Genomic DNA, 17,117 nt, shown 5'->3' with positions numbered 1-17,117 from the left:
TTTTACATGAGCTTCTGTCACTTGAGTCATTGGAAGAAGCTGACTTTTTTCCTCCTCTGACAATGGTGAATTTATCTATTCATGTATTGTTTACATCTTGAAATTTTGCCCAGATAATTAAGACTTCACATCTCACAATTCAGACTTTCCCCTCCCAATTATATGTATACATGTTCTGTTAAAGTCCTCCTTATTAGCTGCCCTTTTTTTCTTTTTTTTTTCTTTTTTTCAAATATTTCCGTATTATTGTCTAAGAGATCAAGGAAATCAGTATTTCACAGATAATATTTTTTCTTCTAGAGAAAGCCTTATTTGTTTTATTTCGGCTAGAATAAAAGCAGGTTTTAATTATTTTAAAATCAATATTATAAGTCCCCTCAAGTAATATATTTTTAGAATGTCTACAGAGCATGTTATACAATGATTTGCATAATTGCCCTAACTTGCCTAATTAACCAAGTTAAGCCTTTAAATGTCCTGAATACTAGCATCTTGAAAATGTTCTAGTAGATATTATTTACTGTCATTCAATGGCAGTTCTAGACTAGAGCAACTGGGGGGCTGGGCAGGGGCCACTTGTACTTTTAGGGAGCACGCTTTAACCTACATCACAAACTACTAAAACAATTATTAAGTCTATTTTTTCATGCATCACTCTGCAGTCTTCATAAACAAGCTACATAAAAAAAACTTAAACTCAAAATAATCATCTATGTAAATTTATCTGACAAGTAACTTTGTATTGGTGAATGACAACACATTTCTAACATTCAACTACATCAAGGCACATTTTTGCGCATGTAAATTTCAGCTCCCGTTAATTTAAAATAATGTTTCCCGAGTGATCTTTAACAAACCAAAGAGATTTTCACAGTATTTCTTATTTCTGAAGTCATTATAAATCTTATTTCTCATAGTTTGTCTTGAATAAAAGGAGTTTATTATTTTTTTTAAACTATTTTAAGGTCAGTGTTATTAGCCTCCTCAAGAAATATTTACTTTATATTTTTTGATTGTCTAAACCAGGGGTCACCAATCCTGGTCCTGGAGGGCCGGTGTCCCTGCAGGGTTTAGCTCCAACTTGCCTCAACACACCTGCCTGGGTGTTTCAAGTATAGTGAGAGCTTGATTAGCTTGTTCAGGTGTGTTTGATTAGGGTTGGAGCTAAAATCTGCAGGACACCGGCCCTCCAGGACCGAGATTGGTGACCCCTGGTCTAAACAACAAACCAGTTCTACAATAACTTGACTAATAATTCTAACTGTCCTACTTAACATAACCTAATTGAGTCTTTAAATTACACATTAATCTGAATACTACTATCTTGCAAAATAATTAATAAAATATTATGCACTCATTTTCACCTTGGGAAAGACAAAAAGTAGTTATTAGAAATAGTCTTTTTAAAAACTTTTATTTTTAAAAGCGGAACTAAACGAGAAGAATAAGACCTTTACATGAGTGAGACTGAAAACTAAATTTGATCAATGTGTTACATCTGTTCTTCGGTACTTGCTGACTGTAAATTCAAGACTGCATTTCCTGACGTAAACCTATGTACACTCAATTTCTGATTAATAATAGACTATGCATGATGCTAGAGGTCTGCATTCCTGCGGCTGTACCGTGGGAGCCGCGGGACCTGACCAGATTTCTGCGGCGCGGGAATAAATTTCCGAATTAAACGCAGGATCGGTCGGTAACTGGTTTAATTTTGGACGGGAGCGGGCCGTCTAGCAACATCGCTCCCGACTCCCGAGCACATGTATGTGTGTGAACGAGACAGCGTGATGCTGCTTAGCTTGTTTGTTGCTGTGTGTGTGTGTGTGTGTGTGCGCAAATGAGAGAGAGAGAGCTTTGTCTGTGTGTGTGTGTGTTTATACAGACAGCTTGTTAAAGGCTGTCTAGACTATGTATAGCTGGGTGGTTTTCGGGTTTTGTTCTCCCCTGCTCTTTAGCGGGATCGGGCATGGCGGGTAGAAAATGGGGTGGGGGTGTGATGTCAGGTGACCAAAGTTCAATGTCTAGCCAGCGTCTAAGGACAACGTTATTTTGATGTCCAATAATGATGTCGAGCCAACATCTTAAACAAACATCATATTGACATCAAATACTGACATTTATTGGTCAGGAATGGCAACCAAAATCCAGTATCTGATAGACTTCATAGTGGTAACGTTCACACAACATCAAGCTGTAACATCATTAGACGTTAATATTCGGGTGATTTTAGGTTGGACATTGACATCGTCAGCCTGATGTTGGGTTCTGATGACAACCCGATTTTCATTTCCAAACCAAATGCAAAGTCCCCATGATGTTGGGGTACACGTCAATCTGACGTCATGTTGACGTCTTGTGTCTGCTGGGTGTTTAAGGCCACTTCGGTCATCATCCAGTAAACATCCTTCATCTTCTCATCAGTGACATGCATCTAAACATGCATCTGGTTCAATCCGTGTAAAGATTTTGGACATCTCTTTGGACGTTTTTAACGCTTCCAAACAGTTTGCTGCAATTATAAATTGCACGTCTTGAGGTATTTCATTATGTGTGATTTGATTGGACAGGAATCACAGGATGGATTTTTCTAACCCCCATCAACAGGAAATTATAAAGTAGTGACTGCAGGCTGAAGAAAAGTTGTGGAGTAAAAGTACCAATACAGCACTACAAATGTACTCAAGGAAAGTAAAAGTACACATTTTGAAAACTACTTAGTAAATAACAACTTCTGAGAAAAACTTCTGTTACAGTAATCTGAGTTTTTATAGTTTGCTATTTTTCACCACTGCCTATAGGATACACTCCTTCTCTTATGCACCAGGCACTTTGTTAGAAACACTTTTATGTTTCTGTTTGTACAGATACCTCTTTTTTTTATATTTTCATACTTTGTACTTTTTCTATTTCATAACTTCTAATTATTATTATTATTTTTGATGATGTTGTTATTATTTGAATTTATTTGTATTATTTGTGTAAGCATTTCACTGCATATCAAACTGTGAATTTAATATTTATGTAACAGATTTTTAAATAATAAAAGTCTGACTTGTGGGATGATCTGAACTGTGTTTGAATTGTGTAAAAAGTGTGATTTTGGACATAAAGACTTGCAATTACCTTTTCACTTATAATGATGAGGCCGAAACAAGCTTCCAACTCAGAATGTAAGTACAGCTGCTAATCCACTTTGTTGATTCTCAGCTTTAATGTTGACCCGAGCCTGCTTGAAGACCTAGAGGGTAATTCCTCATACTTTGTTTAAAGTCTCAGAGGACGTTACTTAACCTGTTAAAAAGAAATGGGGGTATCAGCTCCTTATACAAGAGTATAATATCATTAACACATTCTAAACACTCGTTGCTCTCATTCCTTCTGCGCCAATGAGTAAATGATGTGTTGCACTGTCATCTTAATCAGTGCATAATGCAGATGCTTTAACGAATGATGAACCACCGAGAATCAGGTTCTGTTATTTGCTCACATTATCATTGAGCTGGATTGGAGCTCACACTAGAAGTACATACTAAGGAAACCAGCACGCTGACAGATCTGTTTTTATTTTTCATTGAGCTTAGAATTTTAGGTTTTTGTTTAATAAAAAAAAAAAAAAAAAAAAAAAAATATATATATATATATATATATATATATATATATATATATATATATATATATAAATATATATATATATATATATATATATATATATATATATATATATATATACACACACACACACACACACACACACACACACACACACACACACACACACACACACACACACACACACACACACACACACACACACACACACACACACACACACACACACACACAGTTGAAGTCAGAATTATTAGCCCTTTTATTTTTTTTTAAACATTTTTTTATATTTTCCAAATGATGTTTAACAGAGCAAGGACATTTTCACAGTATTTCTGATAATATTTTTTTCTTCTGGAGAAAGTCTTATTTGTTTTATTTCAGCTAGAACAAAAGCAGTTTTTATTTTTTTATAAACCATTTTAGGGTCAAAATTATTAGGCCCTTTAAGCTTTATTTGTTTTCGATAGTCTACAGAACAAACCATCATTATACAATAACTTGTCTAATTACCCTAACCTGCCTGGTTACCTTAATTAACCTAGTTAAGCCTTTAAATGTCACTTTAAGCTGTGTAGAAGTGTCTTGACAAATATCTAGTCAAATATTATTTACTGTCATCATGGCAAAGATAAATCCGTTATTAGAAATGATTTATTAAAACTATTCTGTTTAGAAATTTGTTGAAAAAATCTCATCTCCGTTAAACAGAAATTGGGGAAAGAAATAAACAGGGGGCCTAATAATTCAAACTTCAACTCCATATATAAATTTTTTAACTTTTCTAACAACTTTGACTGTTTACATCTTGCAATTCAGGGTATTTTTCATGCTATTCGGACATTTCACAATTATATCTGAACATTTTTGACACGTTAGTCACTGACTTCTAGGGCTGCACGATTCTGGCAAAAATGTGAATCACGATTTTTTTTTGCTTAAAATCAAGATCATGATTTTCTCACGATTCTGTAAATGTAAAATAAGGGTTATTATGATTAACAATAATAATAGGCTAATTCTCAAACATATGATAAGACAAGAATAATAATATTAGGCCTGTGTGTAGGTCTACTGTTGCATTAAATGCTAAATTCTGTATAGTCATGCTGGACTTGAACAGACTTTCCATACTGTATGTCCTGTTTGTTAATTCACAGTAAAATGATGACATTAGAATATAACTATTCATAATTATACAATTGAATTATTATGTTTAAGACATGTGCTTGTCATTTGTTATTGAAAACATTTTTAGACCATTTGTTTTCACTGGTAAAATTAGATTTTTGTTTTTATCAGATATCTTCTTGCATTATATTCAACATTATATATACATTTACATTTAGTCATTTAGCAGACGCTTTTGTTCAAAGCGACTTACAAATACATTATATATAGGCTAGGGTTGTTATACTGACACAGTAAACATTTATTTTCATGCACAACACTTTGTGTTAATATAAAGGAAAAAAAACTTATCAAATGCTTGTCGTAATCATAACTCTAAAATGCAATAGGATCATTTAATTGATGTGCGCACAGGTTTCACTTTCACTTCCGAGTGCGGCTCATGGCTGCTGTCACTGTGAGAAAAAACACACACATGCAAATAATTAAACCTTCCGCACGGCCCTCAAATGATCGCGCTGTGCAACAAACTGAACGTTATTTACAACTTCATCACCTGTTATTCACAGCCTATGCAGGTTGTGTTTAATAAAGTAGGCGTCATGCATGCACACACGTTCTCGGTAGTAAACAAACATTGCGTCAGCTCACGTGTGATTTCGCGGCCACAAATACATCATTACATGAAGACAGAAATGACATTTCTGGGTAAATTATACCTTATAAATACAGTATGTGACACTTCAAATGCCATTTGAAAGTGTCAATGTTGCTGTGAAGACTTGTGCGAATATAATTGGCTGAATCGTAGAAAAGCTGAATTAAGAGCGTGTGTAGTGTCGAACCGAGATCATGATCTTTTTTTCGATTAATCGTACAGCCCTAGTGTCTTCTATATATAATACTAAAAAGTTATGACATTTTTATTTAAAAAAAAAGAAACATTATAAAATATTTTTGTGGTGGATTAAAGGTGTATAACGCATTTATAGTTTCGGTGCTTAAACTTGCTTCTTACCTGAAGCTCATTATAATAAACACAAACAAAATAGTTTCAATTTTTTATTATTATTTTACACAACATAAGAACACAGCAGATGTTGTCTTCTGTACATGGATTTTTTTTTTGTGCCTTACAACAAAGGCAAAACCAATGTCACCGAAAAGAAAACGCTTTGTTTTTTTAAAAAATATCAATTTAATAACAGGTCCCAGTATCAAGTCCTTATATACTTGTGTGTTTTTTTTTATAAGAGTTTTCTATAATATGCAGGAAATGTCATTTCCTTGAATAGAAAGGCTTTTTTGTGAAATCTCTTATGTTTCTTTCCATCCGTGTAAGCGATCCAGTAGGAGCCCCTGATAAGAGGACACAGGAAGGCACCGATGCTTTCCTCTTACCGTGTGAAGTGAAGATGGCGACGTGTGAATCTCACTCTTACACCTCCATCAAGGCAAGCATCCACAGTAATCCATGGGTTTCCAGAAAACAAAAAACTTCAATAAAAAAAGCTGAAAATATGATTCGTAGATGGAAACAAAAGAAATGGTGCAAAACGTGCACATTCATACAATCACATACAGTACAATTAGATATTGTGAGAGTCTAAAGCAGGGGGTGAGCAAGTTCAGTTCTGAAGAGATGAAGTTCTGCAGAGTTTTAATCAAACTACTTTAATAAAACACAACCAAACAGATTTAAGGGATGATTCATGCAAAAATGATACATTTCTTACCATTTCCTCAACTTTTATGAATTTTGATCTTCTGTTGGACACAAAAGATATTATGAAAAATGATGTAAAAAACTGCCACTGCCACCCATAGTAGAATTTTTTTTCCCCAATGTAAATTTTTTTTTCAACATTCTTCAATATATCTTTCTTTGTGTTCAACAGAAGAAAGAAACTCAAAAAAAAGTAAGAAAATTAGCAAATGATATCAGAATTTTCATTTTATTTTGAGGTGAACTAAGGCTGCACAATATATTGTTTCAGAATCAATATCACAAAGTGGCCATCTGTAGTAATCATACCATAATATTTGCAATGTTGAGTCTGAATTATAGTTGAACAGGAACGACAGAATTGTATTTAATTACTGTTTTTATAGGAAATTTATGCAGCAAAACAAAAACGCTTTTCTCACTTACAATTTTCGTCTTGTTATTAGTTAAAATATTTACATTTCAAAGCAACACGATTATTTTACTTACACCACTTGCAGATAATTGTACTTGTTTTAAAGAAAGAATAATCTTAATTTTGATTTATTTCTTCTGAAGTTGAATACAAAACTACATTTCTTATTTAATATAAGAATTTTTAGATATTTGGACTAGAAAAGAGACAAAAGTAAGTAAGAAAAGCATTTTTTTTTTAAATTGTGATTATTAAGTTTCTGTCTCTGAATACTGTTAGATTCCACAGAAAACCATCAAATAGAGCTATCTGTCTATCTTGTGAAGCTGTATTCATATCGCAATATTTATCGCAGAAAAATGAAGTATCACAATATTAGATGTTTCCAATACTGTGCAGCCCTAGGGTGAACCAAATCAAATCACTTTTATTGTCACATCATCACCAGCACGTGTGCTATGATGAGTAAAAAGCTTAGATATTATAGAAAACCCTTCCTTTAAACAAGGTTTTCTAGAGCTTTGTGTGAAACTGCATCTACCCAGCGGGCACCTTGATGTCAAACACCATCAAACATGATGTCAAAAATGCTAATGAATTTGATGTCAAAATCTTGGCGTCCTTTTGACAATCCTACACTGATGTCCTTTTGACCACTAAAATAACGCAAAAAGTATTACAATAGAAAAAAAATCTGAAAAGCCTCCATTCTCTGTGTTGGGCACGTTCCTTTAAAAAGAGTCATTAGTTATAGTTACTAGTTATTTCTCACAAATAGTAACTGAGTTAGTTACCGAGTTACATACTTATAAAAGTAACTGCGAATGAAAAACATTGTAACATAAATATAAAACATTGTACACTAATCCACACTATTTTAATGTTGTTGTCTTCACATTCTCAGTTACACCAATCATCAGCACTCGTTGGTTATGTGTCCCGCTCTAGCCCACACACACACAATGCAGAGAAAGAGAGGTCCTATGGCAGAGAGACACTGCTCGCATGAAAACCACTTCAGTGTTGTCAATTATAGTAATGTACATTTTATTAACAGTAATGTTAATGGCATTGTAATAAGGGGAAATAGTAATCCAATTGATTACTCGTTACTGAAAAAAGTATCGCCATTAGTAACCTTGTTTATTAATAGCGCCGTTGTTCCCATCACTGTCCTTTCCAAATTCAACATTTAGATAGGGTTTTGTATCCTTATAATGCTTGTTAACTACCTTGATGTCAAAACTACATCAAATTGACATCTAACATTGGCACAATTTTGATGTGTGTTTTGAAGTCAGTTTTAGATGTCAATTTGACATCAAGGTAGTAAACTGACATAAAATCGATTAGCAATGTTGACATGTTTTTTTTACAGTTGAAGTCAGAATTATTACCCCCCCCCTTTGTTTTTCTTTTCTTTTTTAATTATTTCCTAAATTATGTTTAACAGAGCGAGGAAATTTTCACAGTATGTCTGATAATATTTTATCTTCAGAAGAGAGTCTTATTCATTTTATTTTGGCTAGAATAAAAGCAGTTTTTAATTTTTTAAGCACAATTTTAGGGTCAAAATTATTAGCCCCTTTAAGCTACTTTTTTTTTGGTTGGTTGCCTACAAAACGAACCATCATTATACAATAACTTGCCTAATTACTTTAACCTGCTTAGTTAACCTAATTAACCTAGTTAAGCCTTTAAATGTCACTTTAAGCTGTACAGAAGTGTCTTGAAAAACATCTAGTAAAATGTTATTTACTGTCATCATGGCAAAGATAAAATAAATCAGTTATTAGAAATTAGTAATTAAAACTATTATGTTTAGAAATGTGTTGAAAAATTCTTCTCTTCATAAAACAGAAATTGCGGAAAAAAAATAAACAGGGGGGCTAAAAATCTGACTTCAACTGTAGCTTTGACATCAAGGTGCTCTCTGGGTAGACACTATAGTGCCTTATATCAGTGTTTCTCAACCATCTTCCCGGAGAACCACTAGGACTGCACATTTTTCGTGTCTTCTAAACCAAACACACCTGATTCAGATCATCAGCTCATTAGCAGAGAATGAAAGACCTGTATTGTTTGTGACAGACAAAGAAGAGATCTAAAATATGCAGTGTTGCTGGTCACCTAGAAACACTGCATTATATTATTGTCTTGGTATGGTATCTTGGTATGGTATAGCATTGTCTGACTTCATTGCTTTCTTCTGTTCATTATTTTTACCCACAATCCATCCAATGTACACTCGTTGAAACACCAATTTTCCAAAATGCAACGTGAGCCAGTAAAAAAGCAAAAGATGAGGAAACATGACTGACATTTTCCTTCTCTTGTTTATAATTTATAAGCCAGGATTGCTGGAGAAAATAATAAATAATGTATGTTCACACGTGTTGGGTTGATGATAGCTATTTCTTAAATATTTTTAGATACATTTATATTTTTTGATCTATATCTTATTTGTTTAAATAAATAATGTATGGACAACATTTAAATGACGTATAAACAAATAAATGTCAGAGTAAGTTTATACAGGATATATATACAACAGTTCTGTCTGGTTCTTGAATCTAATTGGCTGATAGCCATGAGATATTAAAGTAATATCAGCATTCATACAGCCGCTTTACCCTCGTGTATTACTCCACCACACCAGTGGCAAGCAGACGACTACAGTTTGACAAATATTGCAGCTGTTGGACAACATATTTTTCTTTTAAGGCTTTTTTACATGAGACTGTAGTTTAGAGTGCAACTATGCAGTTTATTTAGAAGGATAGTGCCTATTTTAAATATTTATAATTTCTGAGATTCAGTGCGTTGGTGGCCAGCCTGTCATACTGAGCAGAGCAAAGACAGTTGACGTTCTGCCACAAGATGGCGACAGAGACCGCATAACATTTCCTAAGGGGAGAAAATCAGCATTTTTTTGTGTCTATTTCAAACTACAACTGAACAAATCATTACAGAACAGGTAAGTGACATTCTAAGTCGATCTTTCTCTTTTGTATTTTTTAGTGCAGTATGTATGCCACAGTAATCTGGTGGTGTTTGCTTTGCTGTGGCTTTTTAAAGGTTAAATTCTTCTGATCTCCCAATTGCAACAGTAAAATACTGGGAAATCTCTGTAAACTGATGGCATATACTGTAAATATTTCATGCCGTTCAGCCTTATAATCTTAAAATATAAGCAAAATCACCTGTTTAGTCATTATTTTAGACATTACGCTAGAGAATCATTCAAATACTAACTCTAAAGTGAAATTGGTGAATTAGCTACGGTTGTTGCTGTTCTGACGACAGCTGCAGATGTAAATGAAAGGGGTTTTTCGACTCTGTGTTTAATTTTCTTTTTTTTATATACACGATTATGCCGTCAAACTGTTGTATAAATGCAATATCACACGAGTAGCAGTGGGATATGGCTATATTCAGTCACTGGTGGGACACTAAGGCACTCAGCCTGCGGCCTCGAGCCAATGCACGCTTCCCATATACAGCCATATCGCACTGCTACTCGTCTGATATTGCTCATATATAGTATGAAGAAAATAAAAACAGCAAGTAGAGGTTTTTTCTCCTTTTTGTAAACAAATTATACAATAACTGAACGGTGACATTCAGCTAGTGGTAGGTCGCTAGCTGAAGGCTCTCATTCCAATTCTCAATTTAGTTCCTGATATAGGAACTGCCATACACTTTATGGAGATTAGTAAATGAGTGAATGGTTTCAGACGCAGTTTAGAAAGCTACATTCAGGTGAGTTTTATTCTAAGCCAGATTAAAACTCTGCAGGACTTCAGTTATCCAAAACTAAAATGACCTACCACTGATTTAAACACACACACACAAACACACCCACACATACATACATACATACATACAATGAGATGCAGGCACTCCATCATACATTCACACTGTGCTCTCAAGAATCCACTCGGAACTGGAAAATGCCGCTTTTTCACTGTCTAGATTAGAGTTTGCCATTTGGACAAGCATTCCGTTCATGGACATACTCCGCTTGCAAAACACATTTCCCAGCTTCTGCGAGCCAATGTAGCAGTGATGTTTTGACAGGTTCTCGTTCAAAGAGTACCTGCGTTTGGCCCACGCTCCTTCAACGGGCAGAGTCATATACTTGGACGTAGACGGACGCGCCCTTCTTAAAATGGGGGTGTCTTTGAAGCGGGACGGGGGTGGAGGGAGTGGGGCAGGTTGGTAAAGGGCGGTGGAGTTGTTGCGATTGGTATTTTGCGTCTCTGCATTGGGCAGCACTTCTGCTTTGGGCTGCTCAGCTGTCGGGACGGGCTTTGGCGCTGGTTTGCGCTTTGGCTTTAGTGACCCTGAAGAGCCGGGAGTCGCCCAGCTTTGACTTACCGTGGAGGTGGAGGTGGAGCAGTCTGGGATGGAGGTCTCTGAGGTGTGCGTTTGGGAATCCGGAGGTGGAGGAAGAGGTGCGGCGGAGCTCTTTTTGCCCCCCTCACCCTCCTCCAAGCTCAAAGCACCTTGTTTGGATGCAGACGGAGTGACGGTACATCCTTGCGCACCGTTGGTTTGTGAGTGCACATCGATGACTGACGTTCCCTTTGCTGCGTCGCCGCTGTTGCACACTTTATAGCGGATCATGAGGATGATGATGAAGACGAGGACGGAGGCCACGATTATGCCACCGATGATGATGATCATAGTGCCGCCTAAGAACTGGGACTGCATGAAGTGGCAGCGCAGATATTCAGACTCTGTGGTGAACTGGACGCAGCCCACAACCCGCGTGGCCGTCAGGGAGGTCATGCCATCATCATAAATGGCCAGCACACAAAGGTCGTACTGTGTCCCGGCCGCCAGGTTATTCACAAGGAAGTTTTTACTCGTTGGGGGAATCATTCTGTTGGGGGAAAGAAAAGAACAGTATTTCAATAAAACATTACATGTTTCATTCATTAAACTGCTCTACACATTCTTAACAACCTCAAGAGTAGTGGCAGTTCTTGCAAAAGTGTAATTTACATATTTTTTGGGTCCAGCGGTAGCCCTAAGAGTAATCTCATACATATATTCAGAAAGAGGGAAAAATATGTTTTAGGTACTAGGGATGTACAGATCACAGTTTTTTTTTTGCCCTCGAGTCCGAGTCATTTAATTTTGAGTATCAACCAATACCAAAACCCGATCCGATACTTCTATAATACATAAAAAAAAAGAATAAAGAAGAGAGAAGAAACAGATCAAAGATGTTCCTTATTTTTTATTTAATCCACCTTATTTTAACATTTAACAACAATCAAGTAAATATAAAATAAATCTAATATAAAAACAAACAGCACCTCAACTTAAAATACCCAGCAGCCAAACCCAAGTTTACTATGACAATGTTGTCATAATCAACTTTATAATACCTCCAGACCGTAGACTTCAAGCTGCTTCCATGTTCTACTTTGCCAGCATTTAACCAATAGCATGTTATGATAGTGATGTTATTCTGCAAACGTTGCTGTTTCTGTGTGAAGTCAAGAGATCAGCAGGCATATATATATAGTCCTTATTGGGAGGTAACGTCCGGTTCCTATGAAGTCTGAAACCGCATGATCAGGCACGATTTCCAATCACATGATCGGATCTGCCATTCCTATTAGGTACGGTGTTTTTTTTAAACTTTTTTACACCAACTGTTTTTTGAGTGTGTGTGTTTTATTGATTTGTATTAGGGATACACTGAGATGAAAATTCTGGGCTGAAACATTTAATATTCTTAATACACTTGGTTCTTAGTAATACGTATTTATTAAAAAATTTAATATTAAAAGTATTATATTATGAGTTGATAGGCACCATTTTACCAGTGCTGCCACGACAGAACAGTAGCTCTATTGCAAGCAACAGTACCAAGCACCTGGAAATGTCCCGTCGGCACATTAATTGAGTAGATATTGCTTTTATGGTAAGCAAAACCAAAGCTGCATACCGGCAGATAATTTCTGTTGCCCAAAATTTTGTGCATATCTAATCTGTAGTTTAAGTCTATTAAACAACTAAAGTTTCATGACTATGTAAAATGTTTAGAGAAAAAAACATTTACTACAGCACGTTGTTATTATTGTCATGATGGATCATTGCTTGTCAATTACTGACCCATAAATTTGCATTTGAGTCTCTTCTGGTTAATATTATATAATGTACGTATTGTACACTACTATTTAAAAGAGAGTGGTAATAAAATAAAATAAGAGAGAAAAATAAATAAGTGAAATAAAGAGGTGTAAGGGCATCCGCTACGTAAAAAAAACACCACAGAGAAAGTGGCATATAACACCACACCAGCAAAGGGAGCCCTTGCTCAGTGTTGCCAGATTGGACGGTTTTTAATTTGAAATTTAATTGTGTGTGTAAAAATTAGCATAGGCGGGCTGGCAAAATGTAAGCGGTTTTGAAAAGTAACTTTTATATGCAACTTATTCAACAAAACTGTGTGCTCCTACTCCATTCAGTTGGTAATGACCAGTGCTTAGCGCAAACTGCGAGGACCCACCCACATGAGAAGATGAAGGAAAGTTGCATCAAAATCTCCCCTTTGCGTGCACGCGCATCACACAGCGCCTGCTGTTAAGCTTACAGCAGTTTATTATGATACCTTAATCAATCTTTTTTTTCCACAATTGATAGCAATAACAAACATTGAAGTGTTGTCTGATTGACAAGCAGCATCTAATTATGTTCAAAAGAATTGAAATGCCAGATAGGACAAATTTATAGCCCATTTCAAAAGTAACTCATGGTCTAACATTAAGTGCAGTGTGCGAGTGAGAGAGGGGCAGTGTTTCAATGTGCTCCAGTTATGTTGTGATTCTGTGATTGCTGGTGGTGGTTGCTACATGGTTAAAAATTATGACAGGTTAATTAACTGGGTTAATTTTGATTTAAATAAATTCAAATCAAATAAAATATTTATCTAATATTTTGGGTGTTTTTTGTGCGTTTTGGACAGCTTTTGGGCTGGATAGTCAGTTATATCTGGCAACGCAGTTTGCCAGTTTACATGCCTTACTGAGCGTTCTTCTATGTTATATCCAGCCTGCATTTCTATGTATGATCCAGCCTGTTTATTCAAACATACATACCTTGCATTTGCCCTTTTGCTCTGTTTTTTGGACTGTTGTTTTTCCCTTGACCCATTGCCTGCCTTATCACTCTCGCCTTTCGGATTTTCCCTATGTATGTTGAATGATTCGGACTGCTTCTCTGGTTGACACTCTGTCTGATTTCAAATTCATTTTAATTTCCATGCATCCATCCATCCATCCATCCATCCATCCATCTATCCATCCATCCATCCATCCATCCTTTTTGGCTATAGCACTGGAAATCAAATCCTAAATTAACAACCTTAACAAGAAACTAAGCAGAAATAACAGGTTTGCAGATCGGCAGACTGTACAAAAACACACCATTGCTATAAGCTACAGATCAACATGCTAATATTTAAGTCGCATTTCCATGTGTGTATCAGACTCGCATCAGAAACACACAGTAAACCCATTGTGCTATTCCCGAGCATACAATAAGCACATAAAGCAAAGGCTGGTATCAGCCCTATCTCTTATCTACTCCATGTTTGCTCTGCTGCAGGCCTGTTTAATCACATCATCTAGAGAGCGTAAGTCTGAAACGCGACGGTAAATCAGCTTCGCCTCTGTATCTACAGGAAGTCCTGCTGTACCTGCAGGATCCCGAGGTCTGCTATCAGTCTCCAAACGTTCACTTCAGATGCCAACAATGACATCTCTTATCATTCGTCCCCACGCGTTCCACCTGTCGCTAACATTCAGCCCATTCAGCCGTTCAGCTCAAAGAAGTGCTCTGTGATTTTCCAAAGCAAACCAACTGGATTTGGGAGCACAAAGGCCCCGGTCAAAGCGTCCGCTGTCACACATACAAATGAATGAGCCGAGCGCTTTAAATACAGGGTTGTTCTAAGTAACTCAGTGTGTGTTTAATGATGTCAAGAGGCTAGTTGCTAGGGTCATGTTTCATCGAAGGGCTTGAAATATTTGCATCGTTTTAGTCTTTGAGTGAGTGCTAATTTAATGCAGTTGGACTTCATTGTTAGATGTAACATGTAATTAGCTGACTACTTAGACTATATTAGTGTGAGTATGTCTGAGGAGCATACGTTTAGTTTTTGTGGAGGAGTTAGTTGATAGGAGGCAGTTGATGCTGGTAATATGTGAAGCGGTTGAAATGTTTGCAATGCTTGGTAATGGCCAAAAATATTGGGTGTAAAAAAGTATTCAGACCACATACTGCACTTTTGCAAAAGTTTTAACATTTAACTGCACTTTTTAACTGTAAGATCTGTTTCAAAGTGAAATCGGCAGGGGACTTGGCTATTAAATATCTTTGATAGTCAAACTGTGCAAAGAAATTCTTTATAACAGAGATTTCTGAAATGTGACACAATTGAGTAGAGGATAAATGATCATTTTATGCCTTCAATTCACCTTCAGTTAGAGTTATAACATGCATTTCATATTCAAAACAATACTAAGGGCACTAAAAAATAATAGGGACTGGAGAACTTGCAATGATGAAATGACTATAGTTGTAAGCATTGTAAGCTTGTATACTGATTTAATAATAATAATAATAATAATAATAATAATAATAACAATAATAATAATAATAATAAATTAATAATAATAATAATAAAAATAAATATTATTATTATTATTATTATTATCTTTATTATTATTATTTATTAAAAGGAAAATAATAATAATAATGAAGATAATAATGATAATTTTATAATAATGATAATAATAATAATAATAATAATAATAATTATTATTATTATTATCCTCATTTATTATTATTATTATTATTATTATTATTATTATTATTATTATTATTATTATAAAAAGGAAAATAATAATAATAACAACAATGTAATGTAATGTAATGATAATTTAATAATAATAAGAAAATAATAATAATAATTGAATATTAATAAAGCAACAAAAGAAAATAATAATAACTATGAAAAAAATGAAGATAATAATAATTAAGTAATATTAATAAAAATAAAAATTAAATAATAATCATAATATTAATTACAATTATTATCATCATCATTATTAATAATAAATTGTTTTAAGTTGAATAAAGCTAAAGTGCATGCTACAGGACTTTTTTCTAGTGATTATTTTCTTTAAAAAATTTTAAGAGATTAAAATTGTAAAAATTAGGGTTTTAAAAATACTTTGTTACATTATTTATGAATTTATTTTAGTGTCAATTATATGTAATATATTTAGCCTTTCCCTCAATCTAACATACTTTTGGCAACTGATTTTTAATAAACATGGTATATATGCCTATACTGTCAAACCATTGGAGCATGAAACATTCATCACACATCACAAGAAAATGAAATATAAATGAAAATCAATTTACGTTGTTTGAAATATTTTATGTTAATATCAATGCTATTTTTGATGCTGTTTATAAGAAATGCGTAGATTAGATTCCAATAATTGGTCATTCTTAAAAATTGTGTACAAAGAAACAAAAATATATAGTTTTTTTTTTGTATAGCTCATGTATAAGCAAAAAAGGTTATGCAAAGTAATATCATGGTAAAAAAAAAAAAAAAAGCTAATTTATTTGTTCACAATCATTTGTTAAGTTAATTAGGTACAATGTGGTTAAAAAACAAACTAATCCAATATTTACTCCTCAGAAAAATGACCTATTTTAAAACATTTAAAAGCAATTTAAAATATCTTACAGAAAAAAAGTCAAATATAGGTGGTAAAATTTACTGCATTAACATAGCGCCGATTATTATTGCATGTACATGATTGATCATTATGGTGTCTTATTTATTCATTTTCCTTTGGCTTAGTCTCTATTTATAGATTTCTATCCAAACATATTTATTTACACACTCATACACTACAGCCAATTTAGTTTATTCAATTCACCTATAGCGGATGTCTTTGGACTGTGGGGGAAACCGGAGCACCGGGAGGAATCCCACACCAACACGGGGAGAACATGTAAACTCCACACAGAAATAACAAGTGGCCCTGCCGGGACTTGAACCAGCGACCTTCTTGCTGTGAGGAGACAATGCTAACCACTAAGCCACCTGTTATCTTATATAATTAAAATAATAATATTAATTTAAAAAAATTATTCATCTGTTAAGTGACATTTCTTCGCCTTACACAAGATTAC

The 17,117-nt window shown here is 34.6% G+C and overlaps 1 protein-coding gene across 2 annotated transcripts in view; it reads right to left on the bottom strand.

The window, feature by feature from the left end:
* Nucleotides 1–5,789: 5,789 nt before the first annotated feature.
* Nucleotides 5,790–17,117, bottom strand: part of lrfn5a (leucine rich repeat and fibronectin type III domain containing 5a) — a 120,949-nt gene continuing 109,621 nt past the window's right edge. The window contains exons 3-4 of one of the 2 annotated variants that reach the window (XM_087290173.1): nucleotides 10,769–11,769; nucleotides 5,790–6,237 (exon numbers count right to left, since the gene is read on the bottom strand). In XM_087290173.1, the coding sequence (XP_087146299.1) occupies nucleotides 10,797–11,769 (973 nt within the window). In that variant the 3' untranslated portion in view covers nucleotides 5,790–6,237; nucleotides 10,769–10,796. Of the gene's footprint in view, nucleotides 6,238–10,123; nucleotides 11,770–17,117 lie in introns of those variants that run through there. The other variant, XM_087290172.1, reaches the window with a different exon arrangement.

The sequence above is a fragment of the Danio rerio genome, chromosome 17 (genome assembly GCF_052040795.2).
Source record: "Danio rerio strain M-AB ecotype USA chromosome 17, GRCz13ab, whole genome shotgun sequence".
Taxonomy (NCBI): domain Eukaryota; kingdom Metazoa; phylum Chordata; class Actinopteri; order Cypriniformes; family Danionidae; genus Danio; species Danio rerio.
The sequence above is the reverse complement of the archived record's forward strand: the minus strand, read 5'-3'. Positions and strand labels throughout refer to the sequence as shown.